Below are 9,830 nucleotides of genomic sequence, written 5' to 3' on the forward strand. Positions count from 1 at the left end.
GCGCCCGGCCTCACTTAGGAATTTACAAGGATTCCAGGAGCTCTGGCCAGGAACAATGCATAAAGACCAAATATATATATATGTATAAATATATATATATTTCTTATTATCACAGTCTTAGAACATTGTACTCAACAAGGAAGTTCCTTGCATAGCTCCCCTGGCCCACTCCCTGGTCTCATTGTCAGGAAACTCGCTGGACCAAGGGACTTTGTCTCTTCCCTGGGCTGGGGATGGGCTTGGAATCCATTATTTCTGACCTTGCAGGCCTTTCCCTTGATTCGTAACCCACTTTGCTTTTGCACTGTTAGGTTTGACACGCTGATCATCATCACAGCCCTGGTGGCCACTGTGGCCAACACCACCATTCAGTCAGGTCAGTGCCACAGCTCTCAGCTTCACCACCTCCCAGGATCATTCGTTCCATTCCTAGTCTTTGTTGAACATTCACTGTGCACCGCTAAGATGCTTAAGGCAGGGGAGAGGGGATGCAAGAGAATTATTTAAAATGGTGCATGTTCTTGAGAGGGACGGTGGCTTTGTTTGTGTTTGGCTATATTTTAGAGATTTTATTTGTAGGCACCCATCACACCCAATACTCATCTGGTCATCGATCCAAAAACTGACCCTTGGCTTTGATTTGCAGGGGTAGCGAGTGATTCAGGGCAGCACTTGCTTCCTCATTGCTCAGAGCCATTGCCTGTTCTTGAAGTGAAGCTGTATCGGTCCTGGCACCCACAGAGTCTCAGACATCACTGAATAAAGGGGCAAGCTGGGGACTCTGAGAAAACGGAACGTTAAATGACTGTGTTCCTTTTCCAGCAAGAAAATATAACAGCCAGCAGATACTGGATATCGTCTTGATACTGAGAATACTCCGGCTGCTGAGGGTCATCGTCACCGTGCAGAGGTACAGGGAGTGGCGTGAAAGGCTGCGCTTGGGGGCGCCCACATGGGACACGCCTGCCGCCTGACTGCTGACAACCCAAAATAAGTGACCGAGGCAAAGATCTCAATCAACGGAGATTTATTAAGCCAAGTTCGAGGACCCACCCGGGAAAAACACAAACCACAGATACATCTGTGACTGTTTTTCTGAAGGAGAATTTGGGAACTTCAGTGTTTAAGGGAAGGTTTGGGGGAGGTGGCAAATGGTTAGATTCTTGTGAGGCCCAGGAAATCTACATTTTACATAAGATGAGGTGAATATGAGGAGAGGAAAAGGGAGTGAAGGAAGCATCAATTATGTAGATGTCCCTGGGTAGGTGGAAGAATGATCTTACCTTGTCTCTGTTCTGCACCTGGGAAGATAAACTTGCAATTCATTATGAGTGTGGAATCGAACAGACTCTAGTTTTAGGAGCTAGACTTAGCCTGCAGACCCAAGGTTACAATTTGCGTGTCCTTGCTTATGGGATCTGGCTGATGAATGGTGTTAGTAGCAGTTGTTCATTTGGAAGGGGGTGTTGCATGACTCAGCCTCCAGGCTAGACCTTCCCTTTTGCATCGCTGGTCCTGAGATTTTTATTTCCTTTATACTGTCAACACTCTCTACTACTACTATGAATCCAGGATGTAACTTGTAAAGAGGATGTGGGGTTCTCCAGTGGGAGGGGAGGGAGGAGGATGGTGAAGAGCACTCACATGGCAGCCCCCCACCCCACGGGGATTCTCTCAGTCATTTCCAACCCTGTGATGGATGTGGATCGTGCCTTCACGCACAGTGACTGAATGAGAGCAGTCCTGACGGCAGCGGATGCTAACCCGAGTGTGCTAAGTGTTGTCTTACTAAATCCCGCCAGCAACCCCTGAGCTGGGGACTTTCATTATTCCTAGTTCACAGGTGATGACACTGAAGCTCAGAGAGGTTAAGTGCCCCCCATCCCCGTGGTGCACCGCTAAACAGAGGCAGACAGATCAGGATAAAATCTGACCCCAAAGCCTGGATAAACCTCACCATCGGGTTTTGATAGGCAAGCTTCCTTTCAGGGAGGTCTGGGGAGGAGATGGCTCCATCTGAGGACTGGCTTGCTCTTCCAGAAAGTGTTCAGTTGCCAACATAAATCTCTAGGATAGCCTTAAAACAGGCCTGATACTCGGACTTGGCAGGGAGGGGGGGCAAGGGCAACATACGTAACCTAAACATCTGTACCCCCATAATATGCTGAAATAAAAAAAAAAAAAACAGGCCTGACTTTGACTTAGAAGAAGGTGGGAGAAAAGCAGATGAGGCCGAATACTTTTCCTGCCTCAACACCCACCCACGTCTTCCCAGGGCGGTCAAGCCTGCCTTGCTCTGCTTCAGGGGAAACTATCTGCTAAATCCGCCCTCAGCTGGGTGGATGGACAGATTCTGACACAATTACAAGGGCAGACTCCTGACCACGTTTAAAGAACAGATTCGGGACTGGGGAGGGGCTGCTGGGGTGTGGGTTTTACTCTCCATCTTCCCTTTCATTTCATGTGGGAACTTGGTGTTATTCTAGATTCCGGGTTATAGTGACCACTTTAATCAACATTGGCCCCACGATGCTGACGTTTGGTGGACTCGTCTTTGTAAGTAGCTGCTCTTGTTGCTGTTTGATGTAACATAAGTGGTGAGATGTTCATCCTTAGCAACTCTCAGCAAGACTCATTTTAAGGGAGAGAAGGAAAGGGAGGATAAGTAAGCGAGATTCATTGGTTTCTAGTAGCCATTCTTATAAAATATCGCATTTCTAGAAACATTGGGAGTACGTTAGTTAAGGTACACCGGTGCTGCAGTGAACACCGACAATCCGGTGGGCCTTCCCACCCCCGGAGCAGGCGGCATTCCCAGCTAGCAGGGGGCTCTCAAGGACGTCGTGTGCGTCCAGGCCACAGATCCTTCCTGCCTTGCTGTGGAGAGAGCCCAGCTGCTGCCTGAGAGTCCCAGTGCTGAGAAAGAGGCCACACAATGCCGCACGGGGCTGGGGGCCTCCCACGCGGGGGTGGTTCCACGCTGTGCATGAGGGAGCATGAGTAATGTTGGACACTGCAACAGGGCACTTATTTTTCTTTTCATCGATAATGGCAAAAATTCCATTAGCACAGGAGATTGACAGGTTGACTGTCAGTCACCCATTCCCATCCCCCACCTGCCTCTTTCCCAGAAGCAACCATGATTAAGGGTGTCTTGTTATTCTTCCCAAACATTTCTAGTATATCACCTGCATGCCCGTAGCTATCCAGTGTATTGTTTAGTTAAAGGGAATAATCCATTTGAAATGTTGTTACACAACTTTCTTCTACTGAACATCTTTGTCCTGTGATCTGGGAGGCACATGCCTCCAGGTAAGCTCTGCCACAGTTAAAAGTGTCCCATTGAGGGAAGGCTCCAGAACGTGTGCCAGCCCCAGTGCTGACAGACCCCTGGTAGTCTCGCCTCTGCCATCACAGATGATGTGGGGAAGCCCATTCTTGGGCACGTGTCTGTGTGTGCTGATGTGAGTGTATCTGGTGGACACATTCCTAGCAGTGGATCTGCTAGATCAAAGGTAAATGGGTTCAAACTTTGGGTTGATGGTGGCAACTTGCCTTCCAAAAGATGTGCTCCCGTGTACGTTCGATGCTGTGTGACAGCATCTGTTTCTCTGCACCCCTCACAACTGGGTTTACTAAATGTTTCCGTTTGTTCCAATCCGATAGGAGAGAAGATAGCTCTGTGTTGTTTTGGTGTGTGTTTGTTTAGTTATCATAAGGCTGAGCATCTTGTCCATGTTCTTGGGCCATTTATGCCTATTTTTTGGTAAACAGCCTGTTCACATCCTTGGTTCATCTTTTATTAGTTTTATTTTTGATATGATTTGTAGGGATCTTTGGCCTGTTAAGGAAATAGGCCCTTGGTAAGCTGTAGTAGCAATTATTTTTCTTTGCTACTTTTTTTTTGACATAAAGACTTTTTGTTTTGTTTTGGTTTTGGGTGTATAAAAGTTTAAATGTATTACATAGTTATACTTGTTAATCTTTCATTTTATAGTTTCTAGGTTTTATACCAGGCTTAGTCAGGCCTTTTTCTGCTCAGTGTTTTTTCCTTGTAACTTTATGGTTTTATTTTTTACATTTAACTCTTTGGAATTTACTTTGGTATAAAGAACAAGGTAAACATTCAACCTTATTATTTTTTTCCCTAGAGGACAATTATCTATTGAGTATTTAACCCACTAACGTGCTATCAGCTAGATTTTTGTTTTTGTTTTGTTGAGACAGGGTCTTGCTCTGTTGCCTGGGCCAGAGTGCAGTGGCGTCATCACAGCTCACTGTAGCCTCAAACTCCTGGGCTCAAGTGATCCTCCCACCTCAGCCTCTGGAGTAGCTGGGACTACAGGCATGTGCCACCACAAATGGCTAATTTTTCTATTGTTTGAAGAGATAGGGTCTTGCTCTTGATCTGGTCTCAAACTCCTGGCCTCAAGTGATTCTCCCATCTCTGCCTCCCAGAGTACTAGGATTACAGGCGTGAGCCACCACGCCTGGCCTGAGCTCATTTTTGACTTTGTAAATGAAGCGTGGGGGGATCAAGGTGTGGTCCAGCTGGCTGTGTCTTCTGTCCCTCCGTGGATAGCTCAGGCTTCCCTGGCAGACTGGCCGAGTGTCTGATCCCTGCCCACCCTCTTCCTGAAGGTGCCTGGAACTCTCAGCTGGGGCCAGTGACTGTCCCTGGGAACAGGAATAGCACCCTTTCTGCGGGATGCTGGGAACACGACAGACTAGTGTCTGCGGTTTTTCCCTCTTCTTCTGCCTGCCCCTTGCCCCATGATTCTGCAGCCTTGGGCGCCTGCTGGTGACCTGCTCTCTCCGTCCTAGGTGGTCTACTATGCCTTTGCTATCGTCGGAATGGAAGCGTTCCACGGCAAAGTCCAGTTCTTTGACCCGAATTTCACCACTCCTGATGCCCTGGTTTGTGGGAACCCAGCCTTAAAGGGTTCAGCGTTTTCCCGAGGCAGGTACTGCAAGAACAACTTCAATGACCTCGCTTCTTCGTTCGTGGTGCTGATGGAGCTCACGGTGGTTAACCAGTGGCACGATATCCTTCTGAGAAGGCCGCATGATCCACGGGGGCGGTCTGCTCCCCGGGACGAGGCCGGGAAATGCTGAAAGTGAATTCTCAGAGGAGGATTGCATCTCGGCATCTCTGAGCTCAGGGGACCTCCTGAATTTCTCAAAGGTCTGGTTCCTTAGCGTCCTACTCCTCGCAGATGGCTTTGCCCTGGTGACTCACCAGGCAGCAAAGCTGTACTTCATCCTGTTCCACATTGTGGTCGTCATCCTCATTGTTAAGTGAGTTTCCTCCTGCCAAGCTGGAAATGTCAGATCTCCTTTTTCAGTGTCTAACTGCTGGCACCTCCCTTCTTGTGCCACCTAGTGTAGGTTGTGTGTGGGTCTCGTCTCCCCAAGAGATGCTAAGCCACTGGGAGGGGCCTCACTGGTCACATTTGTGTTCCTCGAGGTGTTCCCCAGCCTCTCGCATATCAGGATGTGTTATATATCTCAGAGCCTCACAAGTAGTTTGAGTCAGAAGGAATCTGCAGTCGTAGCGGGTCTCCCTGTCCTTCCCTGCTGGGATTGAATCACCTCTGAAGCACCCCTGCGAGCTGCTGTCCAGTCTCTGCTTAAATTGGTCCCACTGCTGGGGCTCCTGAGAACCTGCGAGGGTCCCTTGCCGTCCGGCTCCAGGCCTTAGCACTTGCACAGGTGGGATGGGAATGTGCCCCTGGTGAACGCTCTTCACTGGCTCCAGTTCTGTCCTGACCCCTTTTCCATGGGAGAATTCAGTAAACATTTGAAAGCCCTTATGACATGTCCCTGCTCGAAAGGGCTCTCCTTCCAGTTAGAACCTTCGACTCTAGCTCCCTGTTCCGCATGTGACCTGCATTTGAGTCCCTGTGATCACTGTGAGTCTCTCCCATCGGTGTTTTCTGGGTGTCAGGACCCCTCTCAGAAGTTGGGCCTGGAATTCTTGGGGTGACAGCCCAGCACTTGTCACATCAGGCTGCTTTGGCCACCCCACTACCCTGCTGACTCTGGTTCAAGAACGCCTCAAGGAGTATCCTAGCAGAGGGTGGGAGGAGACCCAGTGGGTGGCTCTGGGCTGGCCTGCTTGTCCTATGCAGCCTGAATGGATTATGGAGTACGCCAAAGGGAAAAATGCCTCCCTAAGAGGCCCATGAAGAGGTTCCCAGAGCGGGACATAGGCCCAGACAAAAACGTAAAAAGGCTCTAGGGATTTTTTCTACCCTCCTCTAAAAAGCCTCTGAGTGCTGTGACATCCCTGGGGTATGTCATCATCTGTCAAGTCAGAAATGGTGAAAAGTCTGAGATTTTACCCTACTTGCAAGCTGACAGGTTAGTCTGCCATGCATATACTAACAGAATACATGAGATCTTGGGCAGAGACAGAGTTTGTTATTCACGGGGAGAGCAGTAGCCAGAGCAACACTTTGTGTCAGCTCCCTGAGAGGGCAAGAGTAAGAGTGACCCTGAGAGAGAGAGAGAGAGAGAGAGAGAGAGAGAGAGAGAGAGAGAGAGAGAGAGAGACTGACTTTATCTTCTTTACTCTGGAATGTAAGCAAAGCTCCTGGGAAGGGAGATGAGGTCTTTAGCTTTGCTACCCTGGACTGTCCGTGGGGAGGGAGACTTCACTACCCTGGAATGCCACCTTAGAAAAACATTCCTAAATTGGCTCTAAAAGCTTTTGTGCAGAGGACTCAGACTGTATGGACACCTGAGAAATTCATAGAGAACTATCTTCCAACAACTATTTGGCCTAAGTTTTCCCTTCAAATAAAGTGATTTTTTCTTCTTAATATTCACTGGTTAAGTAGGATGTAGAGGAAGAATAATTTTGCAGATGAATGGAAGTTGTGTCCAGTCCTTGAGAGAAGTTTTACAGTTTGTCATTTCTCCCTCTTGTCTTGCATTTTCTTGGCAACACTAGGCTGCCTTTTTATTCGGGCTCAAACACTCTTTGGAGCCAGGATTCTTTGCCACATAGACCATGGCTTATCAACCTAACCGTCCTCTACCTCTTACTCTTTCTCAGTATTTTCATAGCATTTATCTTGGAGGCATTCTTTGTGGCATATTCATTAGAAAAAAGTGAAGTAGAAACTGCTATTGAGAAGAAGATTCAAGAGCTCGGAGTGGGAATCCAAGAGTGAGTAGCATGCTTCCCTGGACTACCCAAAGACTCAGACCCCGCCCACGTGTGGTTTGCCAGTGCCCCGCGGCACCCAGCCTGGTCCTGTGTGCCCACCGTCCAGGCCTCTCTAGATGAGCACCCTGGATGTGGCTGGACCCTGCCCACTGGGCCCTGCTTGGGAAGCCCCTCGTGGGACTCGGCTGGGAGACCTGACCATGTGTTGTCTCTTCCTCCTTGAAGGGAGGAAGTGCAAGATGGGAAGCCCACTGATCACGTGGACACCAAGGACCATGGAGACAACAAAAGGAAGGCCTTGGAAGGACTGTATTGCAGAATTGCATCAAAAAGTAAGTTTCAACCCAGAGCAAAACTAGAACTGATCTTCCTTCAATCCTCACTGCAGCCAGTGGGATCTTTCCTGAATACAGATCTGACCTTCAGTGGCTTCCCATTGCTCAAGGAGAAAGATAGGACCCCTCACCACGGCCTTGGCCACCTATGCACCTGGTCTCTCTCAGCATCGCAGCCTCTCTCCCTCCCTACCCGCAGACCCTCCTGCCATTCCTCTGTCCTGGAGGCCCTCAGCTCTTCAGCACCTGGCTCTGTCCTGCCCCGGGGCCAGTGCAGGTACTGCTTTCTCCCCCAGGCTCACTCTCACCTCTGCAGGGAAGCCCCTTGACCTCCTAGAGAACTGTTGGTCGCCACCTGTCTTCCTTTCAGACTCCAGGCTCCATGGTGGCAGGGGTGTGTCTTTTTGGTTTTCCTGGTATCCCCAGGGCCTAACAATGTCCCGGGGACATAGGGGCCCTTAACAACTATTTGTTAGTTACTTCATTGACTCTCAGTGAATTAACAATTGGCTGGGTAAACCCAAACCGGTCTGAACCTCAATTTAAGCTCTGGCTGCGGTGCCCTACAATGAGCAGCCTGAGGAACACAACACAGATTACAGGAGGGGTGGTGTGAGCAGGCGGCCCCTGAGAGCTGGCTGTCCCCTCCATCCTTCAAGGAGCACCTTCTCCTTGGTCTTCAGGAACTTCAGTGTCTGGGGAGCTCCATGGGGGTCAAACCAGCAGGGATGAATGACCCTGACCTTTGCATCCTTCCTTTCAAGGAGTGTTTGGTTGCCGTGCCCAGAGCTGTCTTCCACTCAGCGGCTGTTCTTCAGGAAAGCCATGGCCTGTCCAGGCCAAGTGCTCTCTGGAACCCTGACATATCCAGGTTCTACGTGCCTCTTTCTCCTTCCTCCTAGAGTACAGGACTGTGGACGCCTTGCTGCAGTGGATGTTCGAGTCTGAAATTGCTCCAGAGGATGAAGGCCCTTCCTTGGATGAGATTCTGAACTTCTCGCCCAGTGACATGTATCCCAAGAATCCCAATTTCGAGAATAGTGCATGATCCTGGCCTTGCAAGGGTCCACAACTGGAAACCAAGATAAGCTATCATCTCCTTTTGCATGTGCTATCCAGAGATAATTTTTCTAGCCTGGGTTCCCTTCCATGTCCTGGTAAGCCTGTGGATTGGCCTCTCCTGCGTCGAGTGGCCAGCCGAATGGTGTGGACAGACTGTCTTGCTGCACCTCGCCTGGGTTGTTCTTAGATCTGATCACAAAGGTAAGGCAAGGAACACCAATGCAGACATTATAAGGAGCATGTATAGTACACATATGTGTATATGTGTAGTCTTTTCAGTGGGTATGTAAAAGCTTGTTGTTTATTTTTATATGGTATTTTCCTATCCTAGTAAAGTAATACTGGGCTACAATGTTACAGCACATGAATGAATTATGAATATTTAAATATGATAAAGGAATATGTTCTAGTAAAGTAGCTTTTAAACAGTGCTTATTCAAAATGAAGAAAATATGAATGTGAAAATGTAATTGTTGCAATCACTTCTTTGGGGAGGGGCAAGGGTGCTCTCAAAGCTTCTTAAATGAATTATAATTATAATAAGATTTTGAGTAAAGTCGCTGAGGTCACTTTCCCCAGCTAGAAATCTCCCAGTACAAGAACGTGCTTCTTCTGGAAACTTAAAAGGGACTTATTTAATTTTACAAATCTAATTGTAAAATACAAGTGAAATTTACCATCTTGACCGTTTTTGAGTAGAGTGCAGTAGTGTTAAGCATATTCACATTGTTGTGTTTCCATCACCCCATGCACCTCAGAACTCTTCATCTTGCAAAACTGAAGCTCTGCACCCAGTAAACGACCCCATGTCCCCATTCTACTTTCTGTCTCCGTGAATTGATGACTCTCAATCCCAACTGCATTTTGAGCACATGGAATCCTTCAGAGTCACCATGGTATGCCCCTTTCTTCTGGGCCTTGTCACAGCCCCACCACAGGGCAGGGGCATCAGTGGTGGCACATCCCATAACCTGAGGTCTCAGTGAGACCTGAGCCGTGTCACGTCACGTGTCAGGGTGGCAACAGAAGCTCGCTTGGGAAGGACTTCCGTTCTTCGGTTCTGAAGGTGACTCCCGGGCTGCATCGTGCAGGAGCAGAGCCGAGAGCTCTGGGGCCCAGATTCTGGGGCCAGACTGTCTGGTTCACACCCAGCTTCCCACCAGCCATGTTACTGAACCTCTCTGTGGCCCATTTCCTCATCTGCAAACTCAGGACAAACGGTACCTCCCTCCCCAGACTGTGGGGACCCCAGGAGGCTG

At 48.9% G+C, this 9,830-nt stretch overlaps 1 protein-coding gene across 1 annotated transcript in view; it reads left to right on the forward strand.

Annotated features, from left to right (window-relative positions):
- The window catches only part of LOC105808350 (two pore calcium channel protein 1-like), a 34,522-nt gene extending 25,965 nt beyond the window's left edge, over positions 1–8,557 (forward strand). The window contains exons 12-19 of the mRNA XM_012641989.1: positions 312–376; positions 823–910; positions 2,487–2,556; positions 4,825–5,044; positions 5,208–5,298; positions 7,061–7,174; positions 7,400–7,506; positions 8,412–8,557. Coding sequence (XP_012497443.1) covers positions 312–376; positions 823–910; positions 2,487–2,556; positions 4,825–5,044; positions 5,208–5,298; positions 7,061–7,174; positions 7,400–7,506; positions 8,412–8,557 — 901 coding nt within the window. The remainder of the gene's footprint in view (positions 1–311; positions 377–822; positions 911–2,486; positions 2,557–4,824; positions 5,045–5,207; positions 5,299–7,060; positions 7,175–7,399; positions 7,507–8,411) is intronic.
- The last annotated feature ends 1,273 nt before the right edge of the window (positions 8,558–9,830 follow it).

Source organism: Propithecus coquereli, unplaced genomic scaffold, assembly GCF_000956105.1.
Source record: "Propithecus coquereli isolate 6110/MARCELLA unplaced genomic scaffold, Pcoq_1.0 Scaffold171, whole genome shotgun sequence".
NCBI classification, from domain to species: Eukaryota; Metazoa; Chordata; class Mammalia; order Primates; family Indriidae; genus Propithecus; species Propithecus coquereli.